Below are 16,721 nucleotides of genomic sequence, written 5' to 3'. Positions count from 1 at the left end.
CCCTAATGTCTCAAGAGTGGCAGTCAAGAACCTTCCTAAGATCTAGTCCCAGTCTCATATCCCACAGCTGCCTGGGCTCCAGATACTGCAGGTGCCCTAACCCTGCCCCAAACATGCTGCCTTTTCTAAGACTTTATGCCTTACCCCTACACCCTCCGTCGTCTACAAAACTACTCATCAAAGGGCAATGAAAATAATTTTGGAACACTTTCTATGTACCTGGCACTATACTATTTTTTTCACTTTACCTCATTTAGTTCTCAAAGCACATCACAAAATAAGTGTTATTGTTCCCATTGTACAGATATGGAAACTGAGGTTCAAGAAAGGGAGGGCCAGAACTGGGCTCCGGGTTTGCCTGATTCCAGCTCTGCTGTGCACTAATCTCTCTGGGAAGTTCACCCAGCTCCCGGCCCGCAGCCCAATGAAAGGACCTCTCTCCTCTTGGTCTATAGCCAGAGGTTTCTCTCTTGCCCTAGCATTGCTGCCAGCATCCGTATGGCTGCCTCTCACTAACGTGAGCACCCCCAGGGCAGGGCCGAGACTGACTGGTTTGGGTCCCCAGCACTCAGCAGTGTATAGATTCTCGGCGAAGTTTCTACAGAAACAGATGGAAAAGTAGAGGCAGCGTGAGGGCTTCAGGAGCCCACCCCTACCTAACTAAGCCCGATACAACCACCAATCAGAGGCGGGACCTCAGCATCTGTAGCCAAGGCGAGGCCTTGCCCAGAGGAAAACACAAACCCACGCCCGGCCCCGCCTGTCCTGCCCATGCCGGGGCTCCCGGCCCAAGTTCCTGCTCGCGGGCTGCACCAACCGCCGCGGGGGTGCGGCGAGGGGCGGGCGGAGGGAGCGGCAGGAATAACCAGGCAGCCCCTTGCAAGGAGGACTCGGCTTCGCGGGCCGCCCACCCGCGCCGAGCAGGGGCCTCCGAGCAGCTCTCCCGCGCCAAGCCGAGCCCGGCGCTCCCCCATCCCAACGCAGCTGGTGCGGCAGAGGTTGGAACAGCCGACCCCGCCCCTGCCGCGTCGGCCCCGCCCCCTTATGAGGTTACAAAGTGCCGCGCGCCGAGCCGCGGGCGCAGTGGCGGTGGCCGTGGCCGTGGCCAAGGCTCCAATTTCGGCCGCCGCTCGGGCCCGTCTGGCCGCCCACCCCCCGCTCCCCGGGCCGTAGCCGCCCCCGCGCTCCCGTGCTCGGCGCGAAGCCCTGGCCCAGGCGGCCGGGGCACGGGCCAGGGGCGCGGGGTCAGGCGGCTTCACGCGGAGCCCCGACTGCACCGGCTTCGCCATGAAGACCCTCATAGCCGCCTACTCCGGGGTCCTGCGAGGTGAGCATCGGGCCCAGCTGACTGGAGGGAGAGCTTTGACTGAGGAACCGTGCTGTCCCGTGAGAGCTCTCGGAGCTGGGCTAAGGGTCTGGGACATGAGCTGTTACAGCCCAGGGTCTGCAGGGCCTTGCGGGCTTTCTCCTGGGGCAGTGCAGCTGCCAGAAGGTTTTCAGGAAAGGATGTGATGAAAGGCTCTAAGGCAGGCAGGAGTGATTTGGTAAGGTGGCGGCACGTTGCTGGAGGACAGGCCGCTATGGGGGCCGAGGTCCCAACCCCTTTCTTTTCTTTTTGGGATGGTTTGCCGCCCTCTCCCCCACCATCACTACCATTCTTCCCCCCAACTCACCTGGGTCTGAGATGAGGTTAGAATAATGGTTACCGGGTCTGATCCAGGCAACCTGGCATGGTAGTCATGTGGGCGCATTCTCCACTCTGGCACTCATCGATTTTGGGGACCTCTGTTACATCACTTCTCTTTCTCCAGCCTGTGAGATGGAGTGATAGCTGAGAACTCCTCTCCAAGCCCCAGCATTGCTCCTGGCCCCTGGCAGTTCCCACCCTCTCTCCTCACCTGGTGGATTAAGCTGTGAGGCACTGGATGGGGCAGAGCGGCAAGGGTTTTGCAATCCCCTGAAGCAGCCACCAGACAAGGAACATGCCTGGCTGGGACAGGTGTGCTCGCACTGTCTCCTTCCTCACACCCATTCTTCAGCCCAGGCTTGGGAGCCCACTCAGCAGCAACTGTGAGCCTGGCACACTTAGAAGGTGGGGCAGAGGACCCTGGGTGCCCTCCAGTGTGGCCCGGGCCCCTGTTCCACCGGTGTGCAACTGAGGCCCTCCGTGAATCAGGGGCAGAGTGGAGATCAAACTCCAGAGCTTTGCCCCCTCAAGGAAGAGCATCCCTTCCATGTCCCCCACCTCTCACCTGTACTTGGAGAAACTGAGATGGGAGGAGGCATGACCCACCCAACCCACCTTAACAGGTGCCTTGGCCAGGGGATTAAATACAAATCCAGGAGAGCCTGGGACATTCTCACAGCTGTCCTGGTCTTGCTTGAATCCTCCCTCCCTCCACCTAAGTCTTTATTCTGCTTGCTGAACCTCTCCTACTTAGGATTTTTCTTCAGTAACTAATAGTAGCCTACTCGACCCATCTTCATTATAAAAATAAAACATATGAATTATTGGAATTTTGAAAAATATAGAAAAACAGGAAGAAAATTTAAAACTGCTGGTTAATTGACTATCCAAAAATAGCTTCCTAAGAGCATTTTAGTATATTTCTTTATAGTTTTATTTGTACACATTATTTAGATAAAGTTCAAAGCGTGATGTAGATATAGTTCTGAATCCTGTTTTCTCCCTCTTAATGTTAAATCATGAGTATTTCCTTCTGGTACTCCAAATCACTTATAATATTCTAGTGGCTGCCAGGTAAGCACCCTGGAGCTGTATCACAGGTTAACCGTGTCTGGGGCATTGGCGTTGTTCCCCGTGTGACTGTTGGTGTGATTATCTGCCCCTCTTGGTCTGGGTGCTGCTCGTTGCCCTCGGAGAGGTACCGAGCTGCTGTCACCATCTTCGGCACAAGCAGCCTGAGCTGCCCCAGACACCCAGCCCTACAGCCTCTGACAGCCCCTTCTCTAACTTTAAAGAGCTTGTCTGTTCACTGTGCCATTTAATGCCCATAACAGGGGAAGGAAGGGACCTAGCCATGTTCATGCTTTTGAAAATGCTTTTGTCTCCAGAGAATGGGATAGGGATGCTCTCTGTGCTGGTCCTTCCTGGAGATCCCCTTCCCTCACCTCTGCTGTCCACAGGCTGTGAGCTCTATCTTCCAGGAGCAGGCGACCCTGACCTCCTCATTTTTGACCTAGGATTTGTAGTTCAGGAGGACTTCCAGTGAATGATTTTGACCAAGTCACTTACTATCCTGTCAGGAGCATTTCTCCATGTTGTTATCAGGTCTTGAAAACATTAAAAAAAGAAAAAAACTGGCTGCAAACCGTTCCATCATGGGATGTAGCAAGGGCTGGTATGAAATGCAAACCAATTACTTTAGGTGTCTGGGCTCCGCTTTGGTGAAAGACTTGGGTGGGGAAGGGAGAGAGCTGAAGGAAATCTTGTGTTATCTGGCATCTCCATTAGACCTGCTTTCTACATCCTTGGTCTTTGAAGACACTCCCCAGTGGCCTGGTTTGCCTCTGCCAGTGAGGTCCCATTGTTGGGAGGTGGTGAACACCCTGTTGGTGGTGGTATTCAAGGAGACCCATGGCTTCTGTGAAGGGAATACCTGTGATGGGTGAGATTGAAATAGATACCTTGGTGTCTGGTTTCTTGACCAAAAGCAAAGGCCAGCTGTGGGTGCATGGGTAGGTGGGTGTGTGCTGGAAGTGTCGGGGAGACAGGCGTCTCTGTTGGTATCTTCTAATATCTGAAGGATTTACCTGTGCCAGGGGTGGAGAATGCAGAGTTAGTCATATTCGCATCCCTGCCTTTGCCCCTGGATGTGAGGCTCTTCAGGTCAAAGCCCTCTGGTGCCTGCCTCTATCCCCAGGGTTCACCACAGGACCCAGCACGAAATGGTGGCAGCCCAGTAAAATCCTGAGCTGATTTGCTCTGTGAGGCTCCGAAAAGCAAGGCCAGGAACAGGGGTGGCATCATGGGGGGCAGATTTGATGTAATGGAGGAATCCTTTCTGATAGCTATTGAGGATTGCAACAGGTTTGGTGTGGGTGGGGATGGAGCTCTCCCATCACTGGGAGTGTGCAAGCAGGAACTTGGTAGGAGGTGGAACTAAGAGGCTGGATTGTTGGAGGCTAACTCTGGAACTCAGGATTGACAGTCACCTAACCCAGTCCTAAATCATAGGATGAGAACATCATTCTCATGTCCCTCCCTCTCCCAATTCTTTATAGCTTTCTTTCCTTGCATACACCACTTCCCCAAATGCACAAACGCCACTTTGGGGCTATCTGCGCTACTGAGGGCTCTTCTGGGCTGGGAAAGGAGAGCCAAGAGTAATATTTTATTAGCAGCCTAGGTGATTCACTAGCCAGTGTGGAAATCCTGCCACACCCCCATCCTCCCACCCCTGATTTCAGCAACAAGTACTTGAGTCATAAAATCAAAGCTCTCTGGGAACGCTGCATCTGGCACGGCCCTCACATGACAGATGGGACACTGAGGGGCCCAGAGAGAAGGGACTGGACCAGGGTTATCAAAGCCAGGGTTAGAACCCAGATCCATCTCCCAGTCGTTGGCCACCTTAAACCAAGAGAGAAGTGTGGTGAAGCCGTGAAGGGCTGCGTGCAGGGCTCTCGCCACTGTAGGTGGTCGTTTCTTGAATGAGTGTAGGTTGCTCCCAGACCATGATGGGAGTGGCAGATCACCCCTTCCCAAGCTTTTTCAGGAAGCTCCCCCAGCTTGCCTTGATGAGTACATGCACCACGAGCCCCAGAGTTTTGAGGCCAGGGGAACAGCCAATTGCCCCTCATCGTACTCCAAACCTTCCAAACTCCTCCTTGTGGCCGTGGAGCCCCCTGTGAGCAGTCCTCCCGGCCTCACAACCTCGTCTCCTACCATGTCGTGCTCTAGAACTGCCAGGGGTCTTCCAGTTCCCCCAGCATTCCCACCAGTTCAGTCCTACCTCAGGGCCTTTGCATGTGCTGCCCTCTGCCCAGGTCACTGCATGGCTGGCTTCCAACCATTCAGTCTCCTCTCAGAGGCCTTCTCTGACCACACCATCTGGAGAGCCGCCCCATCTTGTTTTATTTTTTATAGCCCCTCTCATTACCTAAATTCTCATGTGTACTTATCTGTTTAGGTGATTGTCTCCCCCAGAAGAATGTCAGCCCTTTGGGAACAGGGACCCTGTCTGTCTTTCTCAGTGTTTGTCCCAGCATTTAGCACAGTGCCTGGTGTATAGTAGGTGCTCAGTAAATATTTGTTGAATGAATGAATCATTAATGGGACCTCAGCCCTCCTGAGCACTGCTCCTTCCTCTTGGCAGGAAGCCCTGCTTTTTGCTTCAGTGTGATTTCTCAATTCTTCCTCAGGCCTCCTCTGTGCCCACCCGTGCTGGGTACTGGGCCTGCAGCTGTTCCCTGCTCTGGAGACACCACAGTCTCACGAGGAGCCGGTTCCAGGGCTGAGTGCTGAGGGCAGGGGGCTCACCACAGTTTCCCCCATTACTCCAGGGCTTAGAAGCCAGAGAGCCAGGATTCCAGCCCTGGCTTCACTTCTGCTCTGGGTATCTCACTCCCCCTAAATGGAAAATAGGATCAGAAAATCTCAAACTCTCAAGGATGTGAGGGTTTAGGTTAACACGAATGGAAAGCGCTTTGTAAACTAACTTGTGACTCGCCTGTTAGTCCTTGTCATTCATTTTGTGTGACACGTGCAACAGCCTCCAACACTATGGAGAGTGGCAGACTCAGCTCTGGGACATCCAGGAAGGCTTCTCACAGTGGGGACTCGCGTGTGGGCCCTTCAGTTTATTGATGGAGCACCTCTGTGTGTCAGACTCTGTGCTGCACACAGGTCAATCCATGGTCCCTGCCTTTGAGGAAGTGAGACTAGGGGGATGACAGTGCACAGTGGTCCACATAGTGAAAGGGGAAGGAAGCACGGGTGGAGGCCTGGAGGTGAGGGTTAGGCAGCTAAATCATCCTGGGGTCAGGGAAGGCTTCCCGGAAGAGGCGACAGTCAATCTGAATATTGAAAGATGAACAGGTGTTACCAAGACAGGCAAGAACCTTCAGGTACAGGGACCAGAATAAATAGAGACATGAGATTTGTGTGGGAGGGAAAGTCTGACTGCAGGGTCTCTGGGCTACCAGCCTGAGCTGAGGTCCTGGTGTGCTGAGAGACACGGGAGATAGAGGTTGCTGTATCCAGGCCTGGGGTGGCTCGCCTATGCCCTTTGCAGGGGCTGGGGGTGGAGATTTGAGAGCTGCTGGGAGAGGCCCCTGGTGCACAGAGCTTCTTGGCCTCCACCACTTCTGGAGCCTCCTGGGTGTGGAGTTGCTGCTGGCAGTTTTGGGGGTTTAGGGCTACGAGTCTCAGTATCGTCATCTATAGAACAGGCAAATGCATGATAAGAATATCTGCCCAGGTTATGGTGCAGACCCAAGGAAGCTGAACACACAAACCCTTTGGGCAAATCGACAGAAGCAGGAAATGTGAATTCATTTCACTATTAGAGCAGATTTAGTGGCCAGGAGGCTCACCCTGCATCTGCTTCCCGTGTGACCTTGGGCAAGACCCTGCCCTCTCGGGGCCTCAGCCTCCTCGTCTGTACAGTAAGGAGGGCTGCATAAGGCAGCCCCCTTGCGTTCATTCCAGCTCTGCTGCAGAAGTGTGGTTCTGATCATGCCCCTGACGGCTGTGGGATCCTGGGGGTCAACCTCCTACTCATTCTTGTCCCCAACTTGTCCTTGTGAAAATGGGCTCATGTCCTGCTTGGGGCCCAGGTAAGTGCCCCAGAAGAACCTAGCTCCCCACACTTGCCCATGTATTGTGATAAGGGCCTATTTTGAGGACTCCTTGGTGGTGACATACCCACAAGCTGGTGGTGTTGCCATGGCAACCCCTCCCACTTCAGTAGCTATTTTTTTGATGTGTCAGAAGGTGGGGTAGTAGAGAAAGCAGGCCATTGGGGTCCTCAGCAGTCACCTCCAGGGTCCTCCAGGGACACCTTTGGGTCAGATGTCCCAGTGGGCCCTGTTTTAAGGACACCTAATTTGCTTTAAGGTTACCTACTTAAAGAACACCTAACCCTTAAAGGGGAGATTATTAGTCTTTCGAGAAAAGAAATCACCAGTGGATTGGGACCAGGTGAATGGCTGGCTAGTTGCCTCGGGGCCCTTAGCCACCATCTGAAGCTGGTGGAGGGAATGGAAGGGGTGGGCAGCAATTTTCCCTGCTTTCAGGATGGAGCCCAGGACTCCTCAGCCTGGCATTTCCAGTCCTCCATGGCTCACTCCCCCTGCACGTTCTCGACTAGCTTCACCCATTCACACGGTTGCTATGCTTCAACCTGGTTGAACTATTTGCAGTTAATTCCTCAAAGTTGTGCGCTCTCTCCCTTCCAGGCCTTTTCCAGTGCCATTTGTGGGACTCCAGTACCTCGGGTCCTGACCCTGCACCTCCCTCCTGTCAACCTGGCAAACTTACTCATCCTTTACATCTCACCTGACCCATCCATGACAGCATCCTCCAGGCCAGTTGGGTACCTCCCGTGGATTCCCCGGCCCTGGCTTACCCTCTGTGCCTCGTTGTTCACAGCCCTGTCTCCCCAGCCATAGCTGAGGTGGGCAGCCCCGGGGCGGAGCTCTTCCTCCTACAAGAGCCCAAGAAGCAGAGGCAGGGCAGGGTGGCAGCTCCCACCCTAGAGCAGCGCCTAGCCTGGCCTGTGAAGGATACTCAGAAAGTACTCGCTGAATGAATGTTAATGTTTGGCCTCCACCCTTCTCTCCCTCCTTCTGGAACCTTCCACCATTGCCCCTGCCTTTAATCGTGATCCCTCCAGCTAGAGGAGACCTTTCCCTCCTGATTCCCCAGAAAGTTCCCGTTTGACCCTCTGCCGTGGCACAGGTCCATCATCTCTGTTCTTGTCCAGGCCCTGTTTATTCATCGCAGGTCCCTCGAGCATCCTGTTGGCAAACATTGACCAAGCATCTGCTCTGTGCCTGACCCCATGCTGGGCACAGGGACCCAGATGAGCAAATGCACACTCGCTCCCAGAATGAGAAAGGCTGAGTGCAGGGTGAGGTGGGGCACATGGGGTGGGGGAGGAGGGCTTCCCCGAGGAAGAATCGGCCAGGAAGGATGAGGCCCATCTCTGACGGACCAGCTTTCAGGGCCTGGTAGGTACCCAGTAAGTGTGAGCTCAGTGACTGAGCAGATTGGGCCTGGAGGTGACAGGACTGTGTTTGAAGGGATGGCAGGCAGGGCCAAGAGTGTAGGGAGACTTCCTCGAGGGAAGAATGGTCTGGCTGAGCATGTGGTAGGGCAGAGAACGGGCACAGCTTCGTGTGCAGGGCTAGTTGGAGCCCAACCCAAGGCTGGGCCTCTGAGATCAACAGGCATGACCCTGCAGAGCCATGACTGTCCCCCATCATCACACGTGAGGACTCCTGCTGAAAGGTGCTTGGCGGGGAGGGGACCCGGAAGAGAGCTTGCCTCTGGCCTTGAAGATGTGGCATTTCTTTGGCACTTGGACTAGCTTCCTGGACCTCAAAGGGTCTGCCAGGAGTCAGAATGTCCATCTCTCTGCCTCTAGCTCCCCTATCCACCTGGGCCCAGCCCTCTGGAGTAGCTTGGGGCGACTTCTTACTGTCCACTTGGTAGCTGCTGGACCAGGGCAGAGCTTAGGTCGGGCTGGGCCCAGGTGTGGCATCCTTGGGGCTGCAGATGTGAGCAAGGCGACTCCCCCACTCGGGAACCTGTGGCGGCCGTCCACATCCCTGTGACCTCTCTGGCACCTTTCTAGCTCTCTACCAGAGGTGCCAGACGCTGTTTGCCCCTTTGCCATAAGTTGTTTGGATTCCTCCCAACAATTCTGGATCATAACAAAGGAGGATGCCGAGTCTTCGACAGGGGAAGTGACTTTCAGGGTCTCACACTAAATAATAGTCAGAGCCAGGGTTTGAATCCTAAGTCTACTGAGGCCAGTGCCTCTGCCCCAAGGCAAGGCAGGGGTTGTGAAACCCACTAGACAGGAGAGGAAACCCAGGCTTACTTGGTAATTACCCCCCATTCACCCGGGTCTTTACTTTTTATGATACTCTTGCCTATACATCATCTCATTTAATTCTCCCAAGAATCTGGCAAGGTAGGTATTAGTCCCATTGTACAGACGAGGAAACTGAGGCTTGCACAGGAAGTGACTCACCAAGGCTGCACTTCTTGCGAGTTGGAGGTCAGGTTCTCCTGATGCCCGTCGGCCTGTCCTCTGCACCTTCTCCAGGCTGGTGAGCCCCTTCCCAGGATGCCAGTAGCTAAGGAGGGTAGAGGAGGCAGTGTGGGCCACCCAGAGGCCTGACCCAAGAATGTCATGTGTGCTCCAGTGTCCCTGTGGAGGGGAGTCAGCCTTGCTCCATGCCTCCCCTCCACAGGGGAGGATCCTCTTGCCTATCCCTCTAGCTTATTTTTCTTCATAGCTCTCATCGCTGCCTGATGTTACATCCTACATTTATGTGTCGGTGCTTTGTCTCTCCCTCAGTAGAATTTAAGCCCCCTAACAGGTGAGAGTTGACCTGCTGGGTTCACTGCTCTCTCCCCGGTGGCTGGCACAGTGCTGGGCACCTCAGAAGTGCTCCATGCTTATCCCTGTCCCCACCCACCTCCTCCAGGAGCCTACTTTGGGCTGCTTGAGCCCTTTCCATCTTTCCTATTCTCAGCATCTGTTTTGGGTAAATGTGAACCCCCGTTCCTGGGTCACTGAACATTCTGGGTTTGGGCCTGCCTCTTTGTAACTCCGTCTGAGTCTCTATTCCGGCAGTTGCCCCCAACCCCGAGTGCCCACTTTCCTCCTCTTCGCCTCCCAGATCTTGTCTTCCAGGCCCTGCTGAGGCCTCGCCACCTCCTTGGAGCCTCCCGGGCCAATGCCCCCACTCTGCTCCCTCTCCTCGTAACACACAACCTCATGAGCACACACATCTTGAAAAACTTTGTGTTTGCTCATCAATTCCCCTCCCACTCTGGTCAGTGGTAAAAGCCATGACGAGAGCTAATCACCTAACAGGTGTCAGTCACCTAAGAGTTGCCAAATGGACCTACATGCATTTTTTATTTTTATTTATTTTTTTTACCTTCCCAACCCCCCTGACAGGTAGGGGTTCTTACCTTCACTTTACAGATGAGAAACTAAAGCTGAGAGGGGCTAAGTGACTTGCCCCAGGTCACAGAGTTATGCAGGGCCAGGGCTGGCCCAGGGCCCTTTCTCAGATTATGGGGACTGGGGCTCAGACGCTGCCCCCTCAAGCCTGTGCGAGAGGAAGCCCTGGTTGCATCAGTCCTGGATGCGGCCTGGTCACTTTACCATCAGATGTTGGGCAAAGAGGCGATACACACCCATCCCCACCTGCCATGAAACTTGGGACATGGTTGGGACAGAGAGGCAGCCCTCCCTTCTCCAGGGGTGTGTTCCTGAAGTCGGGGTGTAGACTGGCTTGTGTAGTGGGGACCAGCCCTCAAGAGCCTGGCATCATGGAAATGATGAGGGACTCAGAACTCAAATGCCTGCCGAGAGTCCTGGCTCCCCTATACCCTGACCTCAAGCAAGTGGCTTAACATCTTTTGGCCTCACCTTGCCTCAGTTTCCATCTCTGTAAAATGGGGCTGCCCATCCCTGCCTGTCTACCTTCCCGGAGAGTGCTGTGGGGCAGGGAAGCTCTGTATAGACATGGGGGCAGGGGGTTCCTCTCTGGGGGTAAGAGAGCTGCTCTGGGCCTCTCTGGCAGCTCCACTCCCTCTGCCCTCCCCAAGTCCAGGAGCAAAGGAGCCGTATAAAATAAATGGTGAAATCAGTGGTGCCCTGGAGCAGCTATTTGGATTGGTTACTGCCAGTTTCTCTTCATAGAATGAGTCAAGTTACTCTGTGGCCTGTCTCGTCTTCCTTCATGAAAATAAGACATCTGTAGAAAGTGGGTTCTGTTCTTATCGTGGGGTGAGGGAAACTCATGCTCAGAGAGGGCGAGAGAGGCTCACTCCCCCACCCCATCTCTGGGGTCCTCAGTGATAGGGCTGGGGGCCTTCCTGTCAGGCAGCTCAGTGTGACCTGGGCATCCAGGCCTTCAGCTGCCTCTGGGACTTCGGCATTTGTTGATTCATGCAATAAACCCCTATGAACTCCTTCTCTCGCCAGCCTGGCTGAGCTCTGGGCACATGGATGAATCAGGTACCAGCCCTGGAACCCAGGAGACGCTGGCCAAGGAGGATGACCAAGGAAATAGACACTGGCTGCAGTGGGACCGGCGCTGAGAGGGTGCGGAGAGAGTGCAGTGTGCTGGCGGAGGCTGGGGGAGGGGTGACGAGAGAGCAGATTGGAGCTGAGACTTGGCCAGGCTGTGGCTCCCTGCTGGTCACACCCAGGACTTGAGGACAGTCAGGCTGGGTATGAAGGTAGTGGCAGTGGCGACATCTGATTGTAGCACTGGCATCTCTTACCAGCTTCTGCAGGACCTCTCCCAGCCAAAACTGGGGCAGAGGAGATGCTGACAGCTGAGTGGTGAGGTCTGGCAATGACCTGGGGGTGCCCAGCTGAAGCCCCACTTCCCATCTGCCGAGCAGCTGTACCAGGGCTATTGCAGGGTGGTGAGCCTCTAGGTGGTATCCTCAGGAGGGTGGACACCAGAATCCAAGCAGTCAGAGAGATCATAAAATTCATCCTCCCCACCACCGTTTTATATATGGGGAAACCAAAGCCCAGAGAGGTGAAGTGACTTGGCCAAGGTGACACAGGAGTTGGTGGTACAACTGGGACTGGAACCCCAAGGCCTGCTGCCATTTAACTTACTGCACAAGATGCCTGCTCCTCTAGAGGAAAATAGGTCATGCATTTTCTCCTGTTGCCTCCCAGCCTTTCCCCACTTTCTTTTGGGGAGAAGAGAGAAGGAACGTGGGGAGACCTGCAGCACAGGGACAGAACGCAGGCCTAGAAGTTAGGCCTGAATTGAGTCCAACTTTGCCACCCTCTGGCCAAGTGACCTTGGCTGTGTCACTTCCCTGAGCCTTTATCACCATCAAAATGGCAGTGATGATGCCAAACTCACAGGACTGGTGAGGAACCAGAGTGCCTATGGAAGTGCACTGGAGGCCCTGAAGCTGCATGGGCCATGCGGGCCGCCTACCTGTCACCCAGCCCTACAGAGAGAGAGCCAGGGGTTGGGGAGGGGGGCCTGAGGATCAGCCGGAGCAGAGACCTGCTCGTCCTTTTGCTCAGCAAACCTTGCTGAGTGTTGACTCTGGGCCAGGCTCCGAGAGGCCACTGGGAACCAAGCCATGGATCAGACCCAGGCCCTTGGGCAGCTCCCAGTGTGATGGGAGAGCGGACTTGTAATCAGCAGTCGGTACCAGGTGAGGGGCTGTGGGAACCTGGAAGGGGGACTCCAGTCCTCTCTTATTTCTCTGTTCTGCTGGCCTCTCCCAACTTCATCTACTGACAGTTTCTCTCCAAGAGGGGTGGGGGCTGGTGAGATGGCCCTAGAGGGTTCCACGCTTGCATGGGCCTTAGAGCTGATAATCCCAGAGAAGGAAAGGTGACCTCTCTCCAAAGGCTCGCCTGTTTGGGTTTTGAAGGACGAGCTGCCTTATCTCATTGTTGGGGGTCATCAGGTGGGCAAGGCAAGGAGCGGCTTTCTAGGCAGGGGAGCAATGACTGGATATTTCTTAGATCCACAGGGGGCTTCCACTGGACCTGGGGTTCAGCATCCTGGGCAGGCCAGCTCCCAGGGCTGGGCTCTGTGGTCAGCCAGGTCGGGATGGTCTGGCCAGGAGGCAGCCGAGTGGGCCCAGGCCTGAAGGACACAGAGGGGCAGCACCCTCCCAGCCTCCCCCTCCAGGCAGCCCCCTCACTGTGCCGCCCACAGGAACACCTGCCACTCCTCAGTGGACTTTGCATTTCCTAGTTGGTTGCAGCGTGGGCTATGGGCGGTAGTTGGGCCGAGGCAGGGAGGACAGACTGGGGAGTGTGGGAAAAGCCTAGCTCTGGCCAAGCTGCCCTGGGGCTTGTGGGAGCCCTTCAGGCCTTCTCCTTCTGTGTGGATAATAGGGTGACGGTTGAATAAGACAGTCTACATTTCCTGCACCCTGACTTTAGCTAATTGTGAGAGACCTGTAATAGCAGATGGACTTGGATTAGGAAACAAGGAAGAATTTTCCAGTTGTTTCAGTGGGGGATGTGTCACCAATGTGGACTTACTCTGCGTACCCCACCTCCAAAGCAGGAGAGCTCCATGTAGTGAGTGCGACCAGCTTGTTGGTCCTGAGCCAAAGGCAGGGGCTAGACAGCCCTTTCTCTGAGCACTCCTTAGACATTCCTCAAGCACTCTTTGGGGTCCTGTTTGCAGTAGGAAGTGGTCAGATGAGACGATGTCTGATGCCTTTCCTTCCATCACCTTTTTTCCCCTGCCCAGTAGAAGGTGGAGGCCCCCAGCTCCTCCCTGCATCCTTCCCCCACCCCAAGCTTACCCTACCTAAGACTTTGGACTGAGTGTCCTGTTAAAATGCAGATTTTGGTTCAGTAGATCCAGGCTGGGGCCCTGCGTTTCTAAACAGCTCCGAGACCAGACTCTGAGTAGGAAGGTGCTGGAGAACATTCTATCCTCTCTGCAGCCAAGGCACCCAGCCTGCCCCAGACCCAGGGCAGGGACTCGTCTACCATGGCCCCTGCTTCCCTTCATCCCGCACATTCCCAGTGGCTAGGGAATGACTTGGCAGGCCGGCCCTTGGATTGGGGTTCAGGCCTATGCCTGACCTTACTTCCCTCCCGCCTGTACTCCCCCAGTACACTCTCCCCACTTCTGAGCACAGGCCACCCTTGGACCTGCTGTACCCTGAGCAGGGGGCAGGGATCCTGGGTTCTGGCCCTGGCTAGGTAACCCTAGACAAGTCACTGCTCCTGTCCTCAGCCTCCCCAAATGTTCAGTTGGGCTGTACCAGATGACCCCAGAGGGCCCTCGGCCTCCAGGATGGGGTGTTGGAAAAGTGTGAAGGTAGAAACGGCTGTGATGGTAGGATATTTACGTAGAGGGCGAAGGAGCAGTTATGCGCTAAACCCCTGGCATGCCTGTGTAGCTCAGCCTATCATCTGCTTGGGTGAGTTCACATACTTCCACCTCCGCCCCAGGTGTCCTGTGGAGCGGCAGATGCTGCTGGGCACCCAGTATGTGCCATGTCCTGGGGATGTGGCTGTGCGCCCTCGAGGTCTTGCCTGAAGTCGCATAGCGAGTGGAGCCACGGTTGGAGCTGGGATCTGACGCTTCTGCCGTGCCAAGCCCCCTCCTTCTGCTCCATTAGACCAGGTGAAGGGGACAGGACTGATGTGTCTGCCTTGAGGCCTGGTGTTATTTACATGCTTCCCGAAAGTCAAAGTAATTGTTAACTTTCGGCAGATGAGGGTTGTGTCCCTTTCTAATCTCTGCTGTAACCTTGTTGAAATACAGATTTTGAAGAAACACAAGGGCTTGAGTGTAAGCCCTTATACCGCTCGCCCTCCCACTTCCGCAGTAGGCCAGGGAGAAAGGTCACGAGACCCTCAAGGACAAGATTGTGACTCAGCGGGGGGCCTGGCAGAGTGGGTCGTGTGAAGGAATGTTTGACCGGCACACGGTAGGTAGGCACTCGGTGAAGATGTGCTGAACAAAGGACGTGCAGTTGGGGCTCAGCACATGTGGAGGTTTGAAGGGGGGCACTCCTTTGGCCCAGCTGCCGGAAGGAATGGGCTATGTCAGGAGCCTCGCCCATGCTCTTCCCCAGCGCTGCCTCTCCTGCAATCGCCAGGCTTTCCGGTCCCTCTGCCCATCAGCCGCTGGAGTCCAGGGCGTCATCCTGGGGCCACGGCCACAGAGCCAATTAACTGGGCACATCTTGTCCTAACTTATAGGCTTGGCACTTGCTTGGTAGCAAACAGAATTGCAGCCCTCAGTGTTCCGAAGCTCACTGGCCACTGGAAGCAGGGGTTCCTGGCTGGTTCCTCTCTGGGCCCCAAGCTTTGGGCACTGAGATGAAGCTCAAAGTGTGCATCCCTCTGAAGGTGGTATCAGTGGCGTTGGCGGTGGGGCAGGAGGGCTCAGCTCACTGGGAAAGGGTATTAGTCCTGGAGATACAGGGGTGGGGCGTGGGTCAAGGATTGGGGGTGCGCAAAGTACACTTGGAGGAAAAAAACATTGCAGGTTGGATGTTGGCCCTCTGTCCTTGGCCTCACAGACACAGAGAGCAAAGATTAAATATTTGTACTAGATCCAGATAAAGGATAAAGACAGGAGTTTGATTGGGGTGAAGGGGAGGGAAGAAAACTGGCAACTATGGCAAGCCTCCCCCTAGCCTCTTTGGATACCCTGTTTGTTCTCCAAAATGACCCTTTGAGGGGGGACATCATTCCCGTTGGGTATATATAGAAACTGGGGCACAGGGAAGCAAAGCATGTGAACAGCCCAGAATTATCAATACAAAACTGTTGTGTGGCAGGGCTGGGATGTGAGTCCAGATCTGTCTGATGTGTTGGCCCGTGCGCCTCTCATGTCTAGGAAGGTGTCTGTGGGAGATGGCTTGATGATGGGGACTCTGAGGCTGGAGGGAAGGGTGGACAGGCTGACATCTCTCTTCTGTCGCAGGCACTGGCTCCAGCATCCTCTCTGCCCTCCAGGACCTCTTCTCCATCACTTGTCTCAATAGGTCCAAGGTGGAAAAGCAGCTACAGGTCATCTCGGTACTCCAGTGGGTCCTGTCTTTCCTCATGCTGGGTAAGCCGGGGCTTAGAGGGTGAGGGCAGGCAGGGGCCACCTCCCCAGCAGATGTTGGAGAGGTGAGGGGTAAAAGCATCCTCCCACCTCCCACCTTTTGGGTCCCCGATCAAGTGGTCTACCCCAGGCACACATGAGGACTCACCAAGATTCACTGGGAGGTGGTGGTATGCTTCCCATTTTATAGATAGAAAGCACAAGTCTCAGAGAGGGTAAGTAACTTGTCCAAAGTCACACAGATTTGGGTCCAGGTCTATAGGACCCCCAAAGCGTGTGCTGTTCCCACATGCTGCCCTGCCTCCCAGCAGACATTTTCCCACAGGTATGTTGCTTTGCCTTCGGGTGGTGTGGTCCTGGGATTGAGTCCTGACTCCACCACAAACAAGCTCTATGACTTTACACAGGTTCCTTGAACTCCCTGAAAGTCAGTTTCCTCATTTTGAACGTGGGGAAAACGCTGTCTCACATGTCGCACGGGGCCAGGGCGTGGTGGGCCCCCAGTGTAGGGAGCTGCTGTCGGGAAGCGCCCTCAGAGCCCCCGCCCAGGCCTCATCCACTCTCTGCTGAGCACGGTCCCCAGCTGCTTCCTGCAGCCCATTCAAGGCTTCTCCTTGTCTCTCTCAACACCTCCCACTTCAGTGCTTTGGTTGCGTCTCCGGCAGGTCCAGGTTGGTGCCCCCGTCCCCTGGGTTGCCATCCAGACCGGAGTCAGGGTACCACAGGTTGTCCAGGAGGAGGAAAGGGCCCCTGGCCTGGGCCAGGCCCTGCTCTCCCAGCAGCCTCTCCTCTTCCCCAGGCCCCAGTGTCCTCAGCATAATAAGTGACTTCCCCAGCACCTCAGGGCAGACAGACCTGTTGCCGAGCATTGTAGAGTGAGTCCCTCGGGACAGCCCGCTCTTCAGGATCGTTCGGGCCAACGGGGATCA

The 16,721-nt window shown here is 55.1% G+C and overlaps 1 protein-coding gene across 6 annotated transcripts in view; it reads left to right on the top strand.

Annotated features, from left to right (window-relative positions):
* The first annotated feature begins 904 nt into the window (after nucleotides 1-904).
* Nucleotides 905-16,721, top strand: part of LOC101316208 (diacylglycerol O-acyltransferase 2) — a 364,872-nt gene continuing 349,055 nt past the window's right edge. For 2 of the 6 annotated variants that reach the window (XM_073808430.1, XM_073808429.1), the window contains exons 1-2: nucleotides 918-1,327; nucleotides 15,667-15,795. In XM_073808430.1, the coding sequence (XP_073664531.1) occupies nucleotides 1,288-1,327; nucleotides 15,667-15,795 (169 nt within the window). In that variant the 5' untranslated portion in view covers nucleotides 918-1,287. Of the gene's footprint in view, nucleotides 1,328-15,666; nucleotides 15,796-16,721 lie in introns of all 6 variants that reach the window. The other 4 variants (XM_073808431.1, XM_073808434.1, XM_019946545.3 and 1 more) reach the window with 4 other exon arrangements.

This window comes from Tursiops truncatus, chromosome 8, assembly GCF_011762595.2.
Source record: "Tursiops truncatus isolate mTurTru1 chromosome 8, mTurTru1.mat.Y, whole genome shotgun sequence".
NCBI classification, from domain to species: domain Eukaryota; kingdom Metazoa; phylum Chordata; class Mammalia; order Artiodactyla; family Delphinidae; genus Tursiops; species Tursiops truncatus.
This window is presented reverse-complemented; position numbering and strand designations above follow the sequence as displayed.